The sequence below is a fragment of the Benincasa hispida genome, chromosome 2 (assembly GCF_009727055.1).
Source record: "Benincasa hispida cultivar B227 chromosome 2, ASM972705v1, whole genome shotgun sequence".
Classification (NCBI taxonomy): Eukaryota; Viridiplantae; Streptophyta; class Magnoliopsida; order Cucurbitales; family Cucurbitaceae; genus Benincasa; species Benincasa hispida.
The window spans coordinates 42,278,928-42,300,516 of record NC_052350.1 but is presented as its reverse complement, the minus strand read 5'-3'; the positions used below and the strand labels follow the sequence as shown (position 1 = coordinate 42,300,516).

At 33.2% G+C, this 21,589-nt stretch overlaps 1 protein-coding gene and 1 non-coding gene across 3 annotated transcripts; both read right to left on the bottom strand.

Moving 5' to 3' along the window:
- Positions 1-8,822: 8,822 nt before the first annotated feature.
- LOC120070662 (1-acyl-sn-glycerol-3-phosphate acyltransferase 2) lies at positions 8,823-15,698 on the bottom strand. Of its 2 annotated transcripts, XM_039022496.1 has the most exons (11): positions 15,361-15,698; positions 14,149-14,271; positions 13,326-13,365; positions 13,174-13,247; positions 12,914-12,973; positions 12,357-12,434; positions 12,122-12,280; positions 11,903-12,028; positions 10,677-10,769; positions 9,536-9,622; positions 8,823-9,431 (listed from the first exon to the last, which is right to left on the bottom strand). In XM_039022496.1, exons 1-11 carry the CDS (start codon positions 15,439-15,441, stop codon positions 9,210-9,212), a joined length of 1,143 nt encoding a protein of 380 aa, XP_038878424.1. In that variant the 5' UTR covers positions 15,442-15,698; the 3' UTR covers positions 8,823-9,209. The 2 variants fall into 2 exon arrangements, with proteins under 2 accessions (XP_038878424.1, XP_038878425.1); XM_039022497.1 differs by lacking the exon at positions 11,903-12,028.
- A 1,679-nt stretch (positions 15,699-17,377) lies between these two features.
- Positions 17,378-17,459, bottom strand: TRNAS-GCU. The gene has a single exon. It is a non-coding gene; the product is annotated as a tRNA-Ser (tRNA).
- Positions 17,460-21,589: the final 4,130 nt, after the last annotated feature.

The following is a 21,589-nucleotide window of genomic DNA, read 5'->3' as shown; positions in this document are numbered from 1 at the left end:
AGTCCGTTAAGGTAAGTGGCTAGGTTTGCCAAGGCATCTACTTTCTTGTTCTCTATCCTCGAGAGACATTGTTCTAACGCCACGCTTTCGAAATTCTCCATCAACTGGCGAGCCTAAGTGAAGTAGGGTTTCAAGTCGTCATGCTTCACCTCATACTAGCATTAAGAGGTGATTGATTTTTCAACTTTTGAGTCACAAAGATTTCTATATAAACTACTCCAATCTCTAAGGCCATTTGGAGACCAATTATCCAAGGCTTGGTATTCAACGACGTTGTTTGAGCATAACTCGACAAGTGCGAAGTTATAAAGCAGCATGTGCTTTTTTGGCAAATAAGACGATACCTGCCCCTGCACCACTTTTGTGTGTCGCACCGTCAAAAGATATGGACCCACGGCCCTGAGGTTTCTGTGAAGAGAACTTTTTTCATCGGGCCAAGTCTTCACTATTAACTCCCAATCCAATGGAACTGGGTGATCTGCCAGGAAATCAACCAATGTCTGCCCTTTGCGGTACATAAAACAATGTCGTACTGTTGAAGCATGATTTCCCACTTGGCTTAAACGTCCCGAAATGATCGGCCTGGGACAAGACGTACTGATGAGGATCGGCTTTCGCAATTTAAGTGGACTGTAAAGGCTTGCATGTAGTGCCTTAACTTATCTATGGCGAAGAAAAGCGCAAGGCACGTCTTCTCTATAGGGGAATAATTGCTTCTCGGCTCATTCACGGTCCCACTTTAAGTAATAGAGAGCGCGTTCTTTTCCCTTTTCTCTTTTCTTGTCCAATAGTGCCCCCAGTGATCTCTCTTGCACTGCAATGTACAGTATCAACGGCTTTGCCCGCTTACTGGGTCTCCTAAGATAGAAGGGCTAATCAGTACCTCTTTATGCTATCGAAAGCATTCTGGCAGGCCTCATCCCATTCAAATTTCTCTCCCTTTCTCATCAGTCTTTTGAAAGGGCTGACCACTGTCCTTTGCCAGGTTAGAAATAAACCTCCAGATGTTAGGCCAAACGTCCCTACAAACTTCTCAACTCATGTAGATTCCTTGGCCTTGGCATCTTCTAGGATGGCATCGATCTTGGATTGGTCTATCTCTATCCCTCGATATCTCACAACAAAGACCAGAAACTTTCTGAAGTTTACGTCCGACGCACATTTGAGGGGGGTTCATCTTCAACTGGTACTTTTGCAGGCGATCGAACACGGTTCTTAGATCTTTCAAATGGTCATGTCGTCACTTGGTCTTGACCACAAGGTCATCCACATAGGCACTCCAGGTGTTGTTGCAACATATCGTCAAAACACCTTTCTGCATGGCATGTTGATAAGTAGCATTGCATTCTTCAACCCAAAGGCATTACCTTTGTAACAATATATCCCTTATGGGGTTCGAAATTGTCGTCATTTCCTCATTTGTGAGGGCCATTCGTATCTGGTTATTACCCGGAAGATCCATCCATGAAGGATAAATCTCATGTCCCATTGTCACATCGACCATGATCTCTGTATGCGCCAATTGAAAAATTGTCTTTCGACCATATGCATTAGGTTCGCGAAAGTCTACGCAAACACGAAGCTATCTATTCTTTTTTTTCTAACTGGGACAATTGTTAGCTATCCATGTTGGATATTTAACTTCGCGAATGAACCCTGCCTCAATCAACGTATTTACCTCAAACCTCAATTCTGGGGATAAGTTCTGGCCGAAAGCGTCGTTTGAGCTTGCTTAACGGGTCGACCACCCCTGTTTGATCTCGAGATGGTGGACTGCTACTTTGGGATCTTAGTCCGGCATCTATTTGTATGGACTAGGTGAAAACATCCCTGTATTCTGGTGAGCGGACTCATTGTACTCGTCCTCTTCCTCTTCCAAGAGGGACGCGCTGATGAAAGTTTGGACCCGTTCTTCTACAGTGCCCAATTCACCTCTTTTAGCTCGTCCACCCTGGATTGACCACTGTCCTCTAGACCTTGCATAGCTTCCTCCACTTCCTCTTCAGTCATACCTTCTTCGGATTCTTCGGTGATTGTTGATGGTGTGGCACGAATGTTTCTCCTTTCTCCAACTCTAAATTTTCATTCTGAGGATTGGTTGAAAACGATGTCGTTCCTTTTTTACTTTGAGCGTACCCTCACTTGTGTTTAGAGTAACGAAGGTCTTTCTCTTCATGCGTGAGGGGACGGTACTACGGATTTCTCCTTGCAACGAGGGCAACCCGTACGTGCTTTTTCCTTCGTTTAACGAGATAGCTATCACTTCTTGCCTCTTCTGATGGCTTCTGTCTGATGACGCCTTCAGGTTTTTAAGGTCAATTCGTCGCCAGATGGATGCTCAAGGTATCGGCCCCCTTTTTCTTATGGTCATTTTGGGGGCATCAGTGCAGGCTTTTCCTTCTTCTTTGTCTTACTAGGGACATATTGGTCGAGGGGAATCTTTAGCCCTCTCGTGCTTCAGCCGATCAAAAACAGAAGTGCAGGTGTCTCTTCGTTCTCTGTCCAACTGTGCCTAATTCTCTCGAAGGCTGATGGTCGCTATCTACATCGGCGATTGACAGATGATTTCCTCATTTCCTTCATTTGGCAGAGTCAACCTTTCAAAAAATTGGACGATCGAGTAACTCTGGGAATAGTATGTGGGCTTTCCCTTTCTGCTTCTGTCATGCTTAACCTCTCGAAGAACCAAGGCGCCTCGGCAGACAGTCTAATACGGTCGAAGGCTGCGGCTCTTTTATCATTGCCTCCTTTTCTCCTGTATCATCAACTTCTTCTACCAGTGATATGGATTAGTTGTTGGCCACTTTCCCCTTCGCCTTCTTTGATTATGCGGACTAGCTCTGACAGACTCATATCTGAGTCCCACCTCGACATGGGTATAGCATGTTCTTCTTGCAAAAGCTTCTTTTGGGTTGGCGAGAGTCGAGGTTGCTCATAAATCTTCAAACTCTTAAACTCAGTGTGAGTTGTGAAGTCATAGCACGCCTTCGCCAATAGCTTGAACTCAGTTTTAGTAGTTAATTTTTATTTTGTCATAAGAATATAGCTCAATTATCATTGTGTTCATACTACCGAACTTAATGTTAGAAGTTCAATTCTTCGCTCCACATTTTAATTACAATACTTTAATAAAAAAAAACAATGAAAAAGTAGTCCACAACAAACAGGTGTGGAAATAATGGAATTAGAATGATATATAGGGGCAAAAGTGTAAATAACACCCACCAACTACATACCTAAAATAGAATCACCTCTGATTCTGAATCTTTCATCACATGGGCGGGTACCATTAGGATGGTTTCTCTTAGACTAAAAGCGGTTAAAATTAAAATATATGGTAGTTTTAAAAACTAATTTATAAAGTATTGTAACTTTTGAAAACTATTTAGAAAAATATTGTTGATTTTTTTTTTAATAGGTCGTGGGTTCAAAATTCGACCCCTGACTTTTACCTTTTTTTTCTTTTTTTTTCTTTTTAATAATTCGACCCTTGTGTTTCTTTTCTTTTTTTTTTTTAATTTTCCATTTTATAAAACAATTTTCTAAAAATATTTTATTATTTTATTATTTTATTTAAACTCTAAAAAGAATAAAATAAAAAATAATATCTCATAAAAATAAAAAAGTATAAATTAAAATATCTCATTTATATAAAAATAATTACAAAAAAACAAATGTGTCCCACAAGGCGGATGCCATCGATTTCGAGCTGGTTGTCTGTCGTCGACTTCGAATTTGAGGTTGTTCTAGTTCTTATTGATGTTGCTCTGGTATCCTCTGCAGACGCTTCATGTATATAAATATTCATTATGCTCTCCACGACCCCGACCATGTCCATAACACGTATGAAGACGAAGGACCAGCCTCTGAATCATAATGTCCTGAACCAAATGCTGGCATCATTTCTTTCATCGACTAACATAATCAGTTTGACTCTGCATCTACATCACAGGGGCAACTCTTCCACATTATGGGCAACTTTCATCAAACGCATCCTCTTCCCATACAGGTCTCTACATTTAGGAGGCTGGTAGAGGAACAATAGATATATCTACATATAATGTATCTCCTCCATATAGCTTTGTTTTCCTACATATAGCAGAACCAGTTCGGATCATTTCGCAACATCACGGAGTCTACTGTTGTTATGATCGTATAGTAAAAGGTAGGGCGATCGTATAGATTTTGAGAAGGCGATCGTCTAATTGTAATAGCTAAGCGATCATTTGTAGGAGTTTGTGGGCAATCGTGTAGTGAGGAAAGAGAGCTCTCCGAGAGTGGGGAGTTCGGAGACGCTGTCACAGAAAGGCCAGTGCAGCGTGCCGCTCATCGTCTACTTTTCACTAGGCGATCGTGTAGTAAAGCCCAGTGATCGTGTAACACTTTGGTATACGATCGTATAGTAAAAGGTATACGATCGTATAGGTTCTGAGAAGGCGATCGTATAATAGTAATAGTTAAGCGATCGTGTAGGAGTATGTGGCCGATCGCAGAGGATTTAGTAAGCGATCGTTTAGTCATACTGAGCGATCGTAAAGAGATTGTAAACGATCGTTTAACTTTTAATAAAGAAGTTGTTCATCGTTCACTTGTTTTTTCTGGAAGTTTGCACCTATTGTTACGTTAATAAAGAATTACTAAACGATCGCATAGTAATTTTACTAGACGATTGTGTGCGATCATGTATATAATTACTAAACGATTCTTTAATTTCCTTTAGGTCGAAGGTTTGTTCTATAATTTTCCAGAGGTCGAGGGTTCAAATTTTCTCATCTTCCCTTACGGATCTTCTTTAGTTTTCGACAGGTCGAGGGTTGAACCCTCGTCCTCTTCTCAGGTTGAGGGTCAAACTCTCTATCTCTTCTTTAATTTTCGACAGGTCGAGGGTTGAACATTCGACAAAATATTTTAAACTAAATCCCCACCTTGAAATCTCTAAAACAACCATAGATTTCTTAATAGTTTCAAAACCACTATATTTCCCTAAATAGTTTTCCTAATCACAATATTAAAAAAAAAACTCCAATTTTAGATATATTTTTTAAGTGAAAATATGCAATTTTATGGATAATGTAGTAATTCTTTTCAGATAAAAAATAATGTAGTAATTTTATGAATAGGTTGGGATTAGAGTAGATATAATACCTTTTTCAAAAAGGAAAAAAAAGGAAAAAAATATTAGTTATAAATATAATACATACAACATGGTAACTTAGGTTAAACTATCATATTGGTTGTTATACTTTAAACTTTGTTTAATTTTAGTTTTCGTATTTTTAATTATCTAATTTTAATCCCTATAATATCAAGATTAAATTATAAAAAAATTCCTTTGTATTTTGTGTAAACAAAAACTTTGTATATGTAATATGTTTTTCAAAATTTATAATAAAAATGTTAATAGATAATAATGTTTTTAAAGAAAATCAATGATAAACTAATATTGTGATCTAAATTTAAAATTTATCGAAATTAGATTTACTAAAATTGAACAATTTAAAATATAAGAACTAAAAGTTGAACAAAATTTAAAATATTTAGACCTAAATTATTGATTAATTTAATCAATAATTTAGGTCTAATACAACGTTTAACTTAAAAAAAAAAATGAAAGGAAAATAGTAGTTGAATTGACAACCATGCTTTAGCTTGATTTAAAAAACTATTTTTGGACGGCTAATTTGAAGTGGCATCTATAATTTCTTAATTTGTCACACTCCAAACCACATAGGTATAACGATTTACGCCAAATGATGGTAATAAAACATCTACATTTACATCCTTTTTCATCCTTTTTCTCTTCTTCTTCTCCTTTACAACATCTACATTTACATTATGCTCAACCCCTCCATGTGACCCAATACTTTTAACCCTTGCCGATATCGCTAATTCGTTTAAAAACACAACTACAATAGTAAGATATTGAAATCTCACTAGAGAACAAGATTATTGTTTTTGGCTTGCTGTCTTATGAGATGATGTTTTTCATAATATCACTTCCATCAATCTACCCAATAAAAGTCGTATGAAAGCTATTTCTCCCTCGTTTTCTAATCTCACAGCTTTGAAATCCATACAAAATTTTTAGTGTACCTCTAAATAGGAGTCATCCTTACAAATTTTTCAAAATGTAGGGTCCAGTTGAAATTTACCCTCACTTTTACAAACAAATGAAATTTAACTTTTTGTTGATGTCATCATGTTGTGAATTTACCACTATAACCCTTCTTTCTTCTTTCTCCCCCCTCCTCTCTTTTGGAGCACTTTTTCTTTCTTTTTTCCGTTTTTCTTGCTTTTCTTCTTCTTTTTTCGTTTCTGATGATTTCTTTCGTTTACGCCGCTCTCTGGGTGATTTCCCTTTTTTTCTCTGTCGATTTCTGTTTGTCTCCCTTTTTTCGTTTTTCTTTCTTTATTCTTCGTTTTGCAGTTTTTTTTAACAAAAAAGTTGCATATGTGTCTAATGAAGAACAGGACGAAGGAGAGAGGAGCAGGAGCGGGGGCAGGGAGCGAGATCGAGGAGCGGGAGAAAGAAAATGAGAGGAAGAATCTGAACAAATGAGAAGAAAATTGAAGAAAAAAACTGTACTTGTGCCTTATGAGGATCAAGACAAAGGAGTGAAAAGCGGGAGTAGGGAGCAGGAGCGAGGAGCTAGAAATGGGCCCTCGCGTGTATTTTGAGGTAAAGTTGGATACTTTCACATGTGGATGATGTCAGCAGAAGGACAAATTTCGAGCCATGTTTAAAGTGAGGCCAAATTTCAAGTTGGCCCCTATTTCCCCAACGAAAAAGTGGGAATGAAACTGGAGAAACTATTTTCTTTTTATTTTCTGAAATTTCTCACATTTTTAGAAACATTCTTAAATTTGGGGAGCAATAAACAAGAAATGTTATCAAATAAATCTATTCTTTAGAAAAATGAGAAACAGAACCAGAGACAAGAAACAGAAACGTTATCAAAAGTTGAATGAGATCCTTTTTAATTGATATTGAAGAGATTATGAGAATTCTGATTAGTCAAAATGGTAGGGATGATCAATGGGTATGGCATTATGATAAGCGAGGGGAGTATTCAGTCAAAAGTGGGTAAATGTGCTATTATCAAAGGCCTTGTTGATAGAGGTTCTTGCTCGATATCTCAATCTGATTGGTGGCATCATCTTTGGAAGCTTCATATTCCAAGCAAGGTAGCCATATTTGTGTGGAAATTGTGTTATGATTGTCTCTCTACTGAGGCCTCATTGCAAAGACAGAAGTTGGAGACTGTGTCGTGGTGCCCGATGTGTAGAAAGAAGGAAGAATTTGTGGGCCATGTCCTCTTTTGGTGCCATTGAGCAAGAGACATTTGGAATTATCTCTCTTTTGATGGATGGTTTGGTTGCTCCAAATAAAGTTAGCCAGTCACCTTAATGATGATGCGTTAGCTAAAGCTTGTATCAGGACATGCGCAATTTGGGATGACAGAAATAAGATTGTTCAATCTAAGCAGATACCTTCTACTGGAAACCATTGGGGATGGATCTTGGATTATGCTAACTGTGTTGAAGTTGAGCCAATGTAGTGTAATGGATTAAATCCATTGTTACTCCATCGATTGACTCTAGCATTCGGCTAGTGAATACCATTCATGTTGATGCTGCATGCTCTCCCAATATGAATATGTTTGGTGGGGTTGTTGGTTCACTCGGGGAGCATTTTGACCACGCTAAGTGGGTACCATGACTTGTTTACAAGTGTATTGAGTGTGGAAGCTAGTGCAATTTATGAGAGTCTCCAGTTGACCGATAAAATGGGTCTCACTGATCTTTTGGCCCTCTCAGATTCATTGTCTATCATTTAGATGCTTAGGGGACGCTAGATTCTTACTTGGAAGTGGCTATCGTGTAGCTGATATCAGATGCATTCTATCAGATGCTACATCCTATCTGCATTCCAGTTAGTGACATTTCAATATGTGCCAAGACCTCATAATTAATTGGCTCATTTGTTGGCTCGTGAAGACCTTTCAGGATTGGATCTTTTATGACTTAATTCTTTTACGTCCGAGTTGTCACGCTTGTACTCGTGTGAATGTATTTTCTTTATGGCAATGTTGCCAAATAACTTTCTTGTTCTTGGTTTCTTTTTCATTAAAAAAACAAATATAATTGAATTAATCTGAATAATGAAATTGATAATAAGTAAACAATTACTGTTTTAATAATTAATTATTATATGAAACTAATTAATATTGTTTTTTGCTCCATTTTTTTTCTTAAAAGTATATTTAATGCGCCAAAAAGTTGAGAACTTTTATTCCACAAGATTTCTTGGAATTTTTTTTTGTTTGTTTGTTTATTGGCGCTGAACTTACTATCATATTAATATATCACACTCTTAACTCTCATATAATTAATGCTAATTAAAAAAGAATTAATTAAATTAATTACATCACATTTATATTCAGGAGACATGTAAACTTTGAATTAAAAATATGATATTTTTGTCGGTGTTTTTAATTTAATCGTTTTTGTTTAAAAAGTTAAATGTAGTTCTTAATTACTATATATATTTTAATATTTTTCAATTTTGACAACTTCTATTGCACTGATTAATGTTAGGACCGTAAACTTACCTGGTTCAAATACATAGTGAGTTGGTAGAGGTTTAGAGAGAATATTTTATTCAAGACAAAGAGAAGATAAAGTTTCTACTAATTTGTTGAAATTTTAGATCATACTTATTCACCAGGCATTATGTTACATAAGTTTATCGACATCTCCAACTTTAATATATTTCTCAACAATGGGGAACTAAACTAAAAAGTGTTGAAACATTAATGAGATTAAGAGGATTAAATGTATATAATTGTATTGATACAAAAATACACGTGCAAATGCACGTGGTAATACACTTAGATGGGGAAACCTGCCCCTTTCGTAAAGGAACTTTTTTCATTGGAGTGAAAAGAATGGGATAGAATTGAACTTACACAAACTGGCCAAATAACTCATTATTTATCTGGTCCAAAAAACTTGTGATGTTAGCTATACAAACAATAAGTTTTAATACATCTAGACACTTGGACCAAATGCAAGTGCCTGAAGGGGAGTGGAATAATGCTTTAGACAGACACTTTCTACACTTCAGCGTTGAAAGAATTGCTATATTGCACAAAGAATGGAATGAATATGACGAATGAATATGAATTGAGTGTTGTGATGATGATATCTCATTTCTGAAGTAACCGTTCCTTGGCAGAATCTTGAGACGATACATTTATAGGTGTAGAACGCGTCGACTCAGAAGAATGAACAAGTAGTTGCATGACAAGGATTATGAGAATCAGGAGGGCTGCTGAGAACGCAATGCCCTCCCATGAGGATAGGAGAGCAGACCACTGGAAGAATCTAACAATGCCATAAGCCAAGATGCATGACCAACAAAGAACAACCTGTTGAGACAAGAAGAAATATCTGAGTTCGATATGGAGAGCTGAGAGTGCAAATAGGACGATGTGTGTGGTGGTTTATCAGTCTTAATGTCAAGTAAACGAACCAACAACGACTTTTTCGGTCGGCCTGTATCAATAGGTTGTTTATCACTGAATGAATCCTTGGTTATATACTTCTCCAATAATGTATCCTGAAAAGTTTCCCAAGGAAATAAATAACATAGAGAGCACAAGCGCAGAGAGAGAGTTTGAAGTTGTGATTGTAATTGGAAATGCACAAAGTTCAAGTTAAGAAAGAGATACAGGAAAGCAGTGACAAATTCAAGAGAAGTTGGGAGAGTATAGAAGCAAACTGAAAGTTTGTCCACTTACATACTCATTTCAGCTACTGACTTCAACCAAAGCACACAAATAAATAAGTAAAGCAAGTTATGTTGCACCCCATACTCGTAGGGGTGCCACCCCTACAAGTCCATGTTATGTTGTCCACTTCCTCTGTTTTCAAAAACTAAGCCAACTTTTGAAAATTAAAACTATATTTTTTTAGTTTTTAAAATTGTGCTTATTTTTTAAAACATCAGTAGAAAAAACTAAATAGCTAATATAGCAAAGAAACCTAGACGTAGAAAGAGTGTTTATAGGCTTAATTTTCAAAAACTAATAACCGTTTTTGGTTTATGATTTTTGAAAATTAAGCTTATAATCACTACTTCCATGCATAAGTTTCTATGTATTTTGTTACCCACTTCTACTCATGTTTAAAAAAAAAAAAAGCCAAATTTTAAAAACTAACAAAAGTAAGTTTCAAAAACTTGTTTTTGTTTTTAGAATTTGACTAGGTTTTCAAGTGTTGATTAAGATAGGTGAAATACATAATACAATAATTGTGAGGAAACAAACAAAAATTTCAAAAACAGAAAACTAAAAACGAAATTGTAATCAAACGGAACCTAAAATAATTGATTATTGATAAAGGAAGCTAATAGCTCACCAGATTAAAGCTTTTAAGGACATCCAAAAACTAGGTAGCAGAGTGCAGTGCAGTTCAGGTTCCTATGAAATATTTAACTTCTGTGCTAGAAACTGAAGGTGACATGATATTGGATATAATAAATTAACAATCAATCACACCATCCAAAGAGATTGAAAATTAAATAAAAAAGCTTAACAGAAAATAAGTTGTTTCCTACAATTTTCTCTTGACAATCATAATATGTCATAATATGATGCAATTATTCCCCATACCTTGGTAACAAATAGATCTTTACACCACTGTGAGATCCCATCTGCAGTTTCTGGTAATTCCTGCATTTCGTGTCGCTTGACTTGCACTTTTACCTGTGCAAACGGGACACCTTAAATGTATAATTATCATTTATCGGGGAAAATACAGAAAACCTATCAGTTTTTTCAAACTACAAATGAAAGGATTGATCACAATCACAGAATCACGTTTTAATATGCTCTTATTCTAGCACCAACATAACTGGTCCAGTTCATTTTTATGCATTTGCTAAGAATCTTTTAATGCATTAATTACACAGATCAAATTAAAATAGTCTCCACCTTCGGCCATGTCCAAGATTCACGAATTGGTAGACTTCCATTTGGAAGGAGACCGCGTCTTTTATAACAGCACATCTTTCATTCAAGCAAGTTGTAACAGAAAAGCACAAACTAACATAACAAAACCCCAAAGGAGAGCAGAGCCATTCAGTCAGATGAATGTATAGGTGATTGTTGTCTTCATGAACAAGGATAAGCATTATCTTGAATTAGTAAATAATAAGAGAAACAATGAAAGTGTTCAAGACCCTATTTGGTAACTATTTGGTTTTTTGGTTTTGATTTTTGAAAATTAAACCAAAATTAAGGTCCTGTTTGGTTTTTGGTTTTTGGTTTTTGTTTTTAAAAATTAAGCCTATAGACATTACTTCCACTCCACCTCCAAATTTATTTCTTTGTTATCTACTTTTTACCAATAATTTAAAAAATCAAGCCAAATTTTGAAAATAAAAAAAGTAGCTTTTAAAAAGTTGTTATTGTTTTTGGAATTTGGCTATGAATTCAACCATTATACTTAAATGCAAATCATCGTAAAAAATGAGGAGAAAGTAGGCTTAATTTTCAAAAACCAAAAACCAAAATCGAAATGGTTAACAAACAGGGCCTAAGTTTTTTGTTTTTGAAAATTTACCATGGTTTTCATCTTTCTTATAAAAGAGTTGGTTTCTTAGTCAAATTCAAAAAACAAAAACAAGTTTTTAAAAACTGTTTTTTTTAGTTTTCAAAACTTGTCTTGGTTTTTAAAAACATTAGTAGAATGTAGATAATAAAACAAGAAATTTAGAGGCGGAAGGGGTGTTTATAGGCTTAATTTTCAAAAACCAAAAACCAAATGGTTATCAAATGGATAGCAATGTTATAGATTATCAACCAGTCAATTATTCTTCCACGGTTTGTTGGCCTACCACAAAAGATTGGCCTCTAAATATTCTCAACAACGTAGGAGGGCGGTCTTTTGGCGAAGTGGCCACTGTACAATCATAAATAGCCGGAACAAACGAACGCATATGACTCACAGCTGAAACAAAGCCCTGAAAATAACAGGCTGATAGTAAGGAAAAGGATAGACTTCGTGTGCTTATCCTAGCTTTCGATTTGTAATAGAAGAGGAACATTCAATTCACCTTTGTACGAGGAATTAAAACATTTTTAGGAACAGGTAATCCTCTAGATGCAGCATATTCCTGAGAAGCTAGAAGTTTTTGTTGTGTAAAACGAGTTCCCTCAACAAAAAGTGCCAACCAAAATGGCATGGGAAAATCCATGAGCGACTGAAAACTTGACTGCAATACAAATCCTTTAATGTTAGAAAAGAAAGGGAAAGGGTGAGTCAAAATGCTAAAGTAACTATAATCTAACCTCCAGAGTGCTTTCATCCTTGGCCCAGCTTCTTTCTAAAAAAATATAATCAGAAAACCACATTGACCAGCCAATGACCTGCAAGAGTAGCATGATATCTTTTATCAATTAGTAGATAAATTCTTAGAGAAACTCAACTAGTAGAACTGAAAGAGATTATGGACAACATTGACAACTAAAGACCCTTGGGAATATTGATATCGGTGTTTTTTTATTAGTACAAGTAGGAGTATGGATATTTGAACCTCCGACCTTAAAGAGAGGAATTCATGCAAATAATTGTTGAGCTATGCTCATTTGATATTTGTGCCTCAGACAACTAGGTAAGAGAAAATTTATGCAGCCATTATTTAAAAGTGGAATAATGGCTGAGGAGAGAGTGAGAGTTTAGAAGTTTAGGTTTTCACGTGAAAGCAGAGCCCCATCAGAAGACATTCTTGGACTCCACCAAGTAAATAGGCAAAATATAGCCAAGGATAGAATATCATTTAGAATGGTTATCAAAACCTGTAAAGGGTAAATTTAAATGCAAGTAATGCCATACAGTTAATACTTACTGGGAGGAATTTTGCCTCTTTCTTCATTATGGCTAAGGCACTACCAAGACAACCTGCACGCTGCATTAAGAAGGGTAAATTTTGAAACAATCAAAGAAAAAGAAAAAGTAACATATGATAGACTTGGCCTAATCTATTTAAGCAGACTACTCAAGAAACTCCTGTGAAGAAACGATATGATCTTCATCTTAACATAATCGACTGTCATAAGGGTGAAGAAAGAAAATATTAAAAAACTGATAGCCATAAACTTAAAGTACCTGAGCTAGGACCCATCCAACAAGCCAGTCAATGTCGCTACGGTGATTGCATAAAACAAGTGCATGTTCTTTGCCTGTAAATTTGTATGTATGAGATAATGTTCTAGTTGCAACTCATATATGTTTTCGACATGTAATTTCTAATATCGTACCCATTAATTGGAAGGTTGCTTGATCTGTATACAGCTCAACCTGTAATGAGAAAAAAAAAAATTACCTAAGCAAACTCAACTCACAAGAAATGGCCTAATTAGGAAAATGCTCTTTTAGCTATGTTAATTTTAGTTGTTCAAGTTCATATCTCAGAATAGTCCTCTTTGTTTGGCTGAAAGTGAAGATTTACAGCACTTTTCCTTTGGTTGTTGTTATGCAAATCATTGCGGGTGGCGTTCTCTTTCTTCAACATTAGGTGGGTGTTTGGTGATGATTTTAGAGATGATGTGCAAATTTTGGTTGGTCCAGTCTTGAAGCCTTCCCCTAAGTTAAATTGGTCTAATGTGTAAAAGCATTATTTACTGAAATTTGGTTTGAAAGAAACTAAAAGGTCTTTGACAATAAATCTCTTGCTTGGATGGATCGTTTTGAAGTTGCTCAGATTAACGTTTCCTCCTAGTGCACTCTTTCTAAGTCTTTTCCAGATTTTTCCATCCAAGATCTATGCTTAAATTGGAGTGATTATTTTTCTAGCCTAATGTTTTTGTTTGTATTTGTTGCTTATTTGAACACTTCATCTTTGTGCTTGATTCGGTTGGTTCCATATTTAGTATTTTATTTAGTATCTTGTATTGTAAGCATTAGTCTCCTTTCACCTCTTCAATGAAAAGAGTCGTTTCCATTTCAAAAAGTTCAAATCTCAGAAGTTCACCACAAAAGAGTAACTATTTGAAGAAAAGAGTAACTAGTATCATACTTGTATCAGCAATAGCAAAGAGATACATGTTAAGAACCAAACATATTTTAAAGAAACTATGACACCTTGGCACCTGCCCACCAATCAATTAGCCAAATGAGTTCCAACCATAGCAATTCAGCAACCACTTTGTTGATTCTTCTGTACAAACACTTTGAAATGGGTCGAACAAGAACAAAGACAAGCGCCTGAAAGTTCAATTCATTAATTAAATGAGACAATTATATATACACACATATACATCCATTTAACTTAAGAGGTTTTAAAACATAGAAACCAAAGACAGGCTTAACAGACATATTTCATAAGCAATCTAAACAAAGGCTTTAACAAATATTTTCTCCACCAGCTTAAAACCCCGGACTTAATAACCCAAGCTTAATGAACCCCTAAAACTGTGAAACAAACAGTTCCTAGAGGAGTAAAAGACTGAGATGCGGATAAGTACAAATATCAGAAATGTTAAATTCAGAACAACAAACTCTACAGCTTCAATTGACAGAAGCAAATAATTCATTCCATCTTATTCATATCTCAGTATATCTTTATTTTTTTAGTTGTAAAACACACTCCGGATTACAACAATAAACAAACTACGAAAATTTAAAGCCTAGTTTGATAATGATTTCATTTTTAGTTTTCTTATTTTCAAATTTATGCTTCTTTTCTCACCATTTCATTTATTTTCACTCTCTTAAAACTCTAAACCAAATTCCAAGACAACTACTTTTTTTAGTTTTCAAAACTTCTTGGTTTTTGTTGAGAATCTCATATAGGAAAAACTAAGGGGACTCACACTCCTTACAAGATAGATGGACTACTCCTCTCGTTGCCAATTAGTTTTGAGATGAAACCCATACTATCAAACAGTTTTTCAGGAAAACAAAACAAGAAACTAAGTAGTGTTCGTAAGTATAATTTAGAAACAAGACAAAATGATTATCAGAGGGACCTTAGCTGCATGAATCATCTCCATTTTCAATTACCGTAGGTGTAAAAAGAAGCTACAGATTCAAATACAACAATATAGATTGAAAACTAATTTGCAAATCAGAAATCATCAATAATTAAAGTCCAACATATCACCATATAAGGATTACGGAAAGATCAATTCCCCATCCGAAAATACATCTTATGAAACCCATTCCGAAAGTAATTCAGCCCTTTTTAATTGCGACAATGAAAAACGCAACTCAACCAGAATCAGAAAAAGGCAAGTCCAACCACAGTAAATGATGAATATAGAAAAAGAAAACAAAAGGGGAATCTCCAAAAACCTGAATAACATTGACGATGAGGCCGGAGAGGATGAAAAGCAGGCCAAGAGGAACGATGACAAGCACAGCAGGAATCGCCATTGCCACAATGTGAAGAAAAAAAAAAGAGAGAGAGAGAAAGAGAGAGATGGGGTTCGTTAAATTATGGAAAATGGGGGATTTAAGGGTCAGAAATGTGGGGAATTCGTGTTGTGAAGAATGAAATGGTGCGATGGATTCCGTTAGAGAAGAAGCTCCAGATCATGAACACGGCCATGGTTGTTTGGTTGTCGCAGATTTGATAATAATAACCTCCTGCCTTTTTTTGGGTCTTCAGTTTTCAAATGAATTCGGAAAATTTGATTAGTTGGCCACTTTTATTTATATATATATATATATATTTAGTATGACGCTTGGTAAAGATTTGGATCCAGATTCGATTTATAGCGAAGAGGATGTCTATTATCGTTGAGTTAAATTTATTTTGATTAAAAAAAATATTATGAATAATGTTCTACCTATACTTCACAATTTATAATGATTTAGTCATTATTGTGAAAAATACTTTTGAAATATAATGAAATTTCTTGCAAGTCTAGATTGATAAATTGATTAAGGGTCAAGTTTGTATATAAATTATAATGACTAGGACGTTCATAATCAAAATTGACAATTAGTTTGATGAGATTTTTCACGATAGGGATTAAACTATTACAAATTTGAAAGTAGATAACTAAATTATTACATATTAAAGTTCAAATACTAAATTATTACAAATTTAAAGTGCTTGGACTAAGTCGATATAAATCAAAGTTCACAAACTAAATTGTTATTTATATGTAAATTTATGGACCAAGAGTGGTTTTTTAACCTTATTATATTATTAGGAAAAGAGTAGCTTTGATCCATAGTTTCTATTAGAGAAATTTTTACATATAGAAAAAATGTCAAACTATTTATAGAAATATCAAAAAGAAAATACTACTTATAGACTAGTTCTATCAATCTCTATCAATGATAGACTTATATCAGTTTCTATCACTAATAATATCAATGATAGATTTCTATTAGTTTATATCACTGACAGATATTGATAGACTTATATAAACTCTATCAATTATAGACTTTTATGTATCAATCTATCATTGTATCCGTAATAGACACTATAATTAAAAAATTTACTATTTATGTAAATATTTTCCCTTATCTTTCTATTTTAAGATCTCCCTTTCTATTATGGGTTTCATTCAAGATATATTAATGATTAAAAAAATGAAAACAAATTATATCATTTAATATTTTCATGAAAATCAAGAGGATTACAAATTGTTTAATCTCTATAACTAAAATTGCCTCATATATTCACATAGCCATCAAATAAAATGGAGAAAAAAAAAAGGAAATCAAAATTTCTCCTCTTAATATATCCAAAATAAGAAAAATAACAATCAGCTATGTTTTAAAAGTGTAATTTCATTTTAGTTATAGTCTCCAAATTCTCATTTGTATGATATAGAAATTTGAAGGACATATTAGAAAGGGAAAAAAAATCTTAATTATATGACTTTTTTTTTTCTCTTTTATTATAATGTTTATGTAAATTTATTAAGTATTGTATATTATCAATCAATTTTAACATTCTTCTATTCTCTTTTTATTGGAGAATTGAAGGATACTCCGGGTATTACCCATCCACCAGGAGAGTTTATAAATAAATAAAGATCTTTGGTATCATCCTCTATACTGAGATATACCATAAGATCAATAAGTTGATTTAATAATGAAAAATTAAAATTTAGAAATATTAAAATGTACGAGATTAAAAAAAAAAAAAAAAAAAAAAAAAACAGCCCATTAATCACAAACGTATATATAGAGTCTACTATATATGAAAAATAAAAAACGAGAGGCTGAGAGATGTACGTCAATAAGATGTGAAAATTCTAAAAAGAAAAAAGAAAAAAAATCGCAAAATTTTAGATGCTGCCACCTGGCAGAATCGACCAGTACTATTAAAAAGGAAAAAGAATAATACATTCGTCGCCTGAGAGATTCGAACTCTCGCGGGGAAACCCCATGTACTTAGCAGGCACACGCCTTAACCACTCGGCCAAAGCGACAATTTGATAAGGATGGGCAAAATTAAAATTATCTTCAATTTGTATTTTATTTTTTTTAGGAAAAAGTTTTCAAGGTTATTCTCTCTTCAATTCAAATAGATTTGGAAGGAACAAATATTTGGTTTGTTCTTTCGGTTGAATCCATTCTTGTATCGTAGATAGTGGGGTCGAGCAACTAGGATTAGAGATATTCGTAGATTAGATTTTGTTGGACTGAAATGCCTTTTAGATCCAATCTAATTGTTTAATGATTAGTTTCTTCAATTCAAATAATGAACGCAACTCAATCAATATTTGAGTTAGATTGGCTTGGATTATTTATTTAAAATTTCGTTTTAAAAATAATATGTAAAAATTTATTTAATTATTTTCATACATTGTTAACAACTTAATTTCAATTTATATTATGAAAATTTTCTTTTCAAAGTGCTCAAAAAATATTTGTATGATTTGTTGGAGAATAAATTGTTAAAAAAAAAATCATAAAACTAAATAAAACTAAAATTAATTAAAACAAATATATTTATATATAATTGTATCAAGTAAAAGAAAACATTTTTAAAAAAATTAATAATAAATTCGGGTTGGTTTGGGTAGTTTAAATGAACTCATGAATCAACCCAACCGATAAAATTTGCATTTATTTGAACTCAACCAACTCAAATGAGTTGATAATCCAACCCAAACCGTATAAGTTGGGTTGAATTGATCGAGTTTTTGCAGGTCATAGGATTTTTTAAATACCTTCAGAGATGACCCGTCAATGAGATGAGGGTAGGGATAAAAGTAGCAAATGTTTTAACTTAAGTTTTGGTTTATATTTGATTGTTGATAAGATATATGTAAGAATCATACAAATGGGAAAAAAATAAGAATATCTATTAAAAAAAATGAGGGTATGTATGTAAGTTAGTTGATTCTTTTCCAACTAAAGTTAACTTTATAGGAGCAATTTTAAACTTTGTTTTTAAAGATTAAAATTATTAATGCAAATTCTGAAAGTTCAAAATGATTTCCAATCATATACTAAAAGTAAGAGTATTTTTTAACTTTTTTAAACTCTTGGAATTTTAAGGGTACTATTTTTTAAACAAAATACTAACTATTTCTATCCAAAACTAATTGTAAGTGTATTTCTTAACTTTAAGGTTATGAAACTTTTCAACGTTCAAGAGTATTATTGACACAAAGTATAAAGTTTAGGGGTATTGTCTATATTTTAGCCTATCAAAAATACTCTTGAACTTCTACTTCTAAAATTTATAAAAGTTCAAAAATATCTTTATCGTTAATATATGGATCAAAGCTATTAATACCTCGTTTAAAAAATATACTTAAACTTTAAAAAATTACATTAGTATGCTCAACCTTAAAAAAATGAAAATTTTAAATGTTCCTAGAGTTAGTATACTCAAGTTCTTTGAAGTAACCTTAAGTGGGAAACGAACTAATTTTAAAACAACTTATATAGATTCCCTTATTTCATTTTTCATACAGATACTCTTATTTTCTTTCATTTGTCCAATTCTTACATTAATTTTCTCATCAACCAAACATAAAACCAAAACTTCACATTAAACATAAAATCTCAAAATCAAAATCTCCTACAATAACCACTTCTGACAACAACCACTCCCGAAAATTAACTCCAGCAATAACCAATTCTGACAACCAACTACGACCTTTTGATCATCTCCAACAACTAATTATAGTGATGTACTCGATTGATCATATGCTAAAAAAACTCAGGCAGAGATAGTGCGGTTTTAGTATACAAGTTTGAAATTAATAGTTCATAATGTTTAATAGTCGTTTTATTTTAAACAATTTTATATAAAAAAAAGGTTTAAATAAAAATTAGCCGGTGATAACAATTTTTTAGGCCATTTAAAGAGACACAAATCTATACTATTTTAAAAGGTAGGATGTTTTATAAAATATTTTTGGTCAGTTTTGCCCTTTCAACTTTTATTGAATTCCAAATATAACCTCTTTTATGATCACCAACAAAAATTGATAATTTGATATTATAACTAAAAATTTCTATCGCTTTTTAATTTGATTATACTGAAGATTTAGAACTAATCATCATTGAATTAAGGCCACCTAAGGTAAATGGGTATCAATCAATCGTTATTTGGTTAGTGGATCCCATTTGATTACTTTTAATATTGTTTACATGTACATCTGTAATCGCAATTGCATGTGAGGTCCACCGTATCATATGTAATCAAAGCTTGTAAATTGATTGAGCTTCTGAAGGTGCTCAATCCGATTGAGTTTGAATATGCAATGGGACCCACTTATTTTATCAAAATATTTTATGTCGACTTTCCATCTTTTACCCTTAGATATCATAACATAGAGCTTTACGGATGCAGATCAATAAATATTTTATAAACTCATTTGCTCAAATGCCTACCGATCTACTGATTTTGATGATAAAGTTGGTAACAATAAAAATACTGTTGGATTTATCTTTTTATATTAGTTTGATCAGTAATGTAGTTGCTGTTTGAATAGTTTTTTAACCCCCATTCATTCCTATGCTTATTGATAGACCGTTTATGATGGTCCATCAGTAACTACAACATTGATCGATATGTCTTTATGATCAGAGTGCCGTCAAATTTATCGGTTAATTGGTACGTTGATCGATACATGTTTTATAAATTTTACATATTCCAACATATGCTTACCAACCTATCAGGTCTATTAGTCGATATCGATAACATTGACACAAACTCCTTTGAGTCTCCTTGTTTGTTGCATGCATGTGTTATTATTAGTTTCTTATATCTTCAGTCACCCTATTGTAGATCCTAAAAGTAATCCCATGAACCAAACAAAAAAATGGATAGAAAAAAAAAATAAACGACAACTGAAATTTCATTTCAATAAAAAGTTAGAAATATGTAACATGATTTTACGTTAAAGAAAATAATGGGGTCTGAGTTTCACATTCACCAAACCAGACAAAAAAAAAATGCACGAGTATATGATCGACCAAATGTGTAGAGTGATGAAAATGAGAATAGATATGATCTAAGTGCAAGCATACACTGTCGATGAAGTAATAAATCTTGGAGTATTTCAAGAGTCGAATCTCACGAGACTATTTATGCAATTCAATTTTTCTAAGAAAAAGCTTTTTGATGCAAACCAATAGGTAAGTAAATAAATGATTTTTAAGTTGAATGTTGATGTTTTTTTTTTTGGTCTTCAGTTTGCAAATGAATAAGATAAGAAAAGTTGATTAGTTGGCCACTTATTTTTTTAATATAACCATGGAAGTTTTTTGTTTTGTTTTTTTTTTTTTTTTTCAAAGACCAATGGGAGAGTTGGGATACAAACCTCAATTTTTTTAGTACAACGATTATGAGGTGGGAGATTGAACCTCCGACCTCTTGGATCAGAGAGTATATCAATACCACTAAGTTAAGCTCACTTTGACATAAACTTCGACCTTTATTAAGAAGGAAGACATGCTAATTATTGTTGAGTTTAGCTTATCTTTGATATACATACATACATATATACATACATACATACATACATATATATATATATATATAATCTGTAATGATTTAGTCGCTATTATAAAAATACTATTGAAATTTGATGAAATTTCTTATTAGGCTAGATTAATAAATTGATTAAATGTCAAGCTTGTTTATAATTATAATGAATAAGTCGTTACATAATCAAAATTGAATTAGTCTGATGAGATTTTTCACTATAGGAATTAAAATGTTTGCAAATTTGAAAGTAGAAAAACTAAGTCCCATTTGGAAATCATTTCTTTCTTTCTTTCTTTCTTTCTTTTAAATTAAGCCTATTGACTAGAGATGTCCATGGGCGGGGCGGGGACGAGTCCTATTCCATTCCCCGTCCCCGCGAATTTTTCCACAGGGATCGAGTTCCCCGCAGAAAAAATTCCATGCTTTATTTTTCTCTAACATTTTTTTAATTTCAATTAAATATATATTTTTTTACAGTTCTTTAAAAAAATTTATTTAAATGAAATATTATCAATTTTACTAATTAAAACAATAATACACATGCAATTTAAAAAATATAATTAAAATGCTAAATTCTCATAATTTGTAAAAATTAAAATTCAACATTTA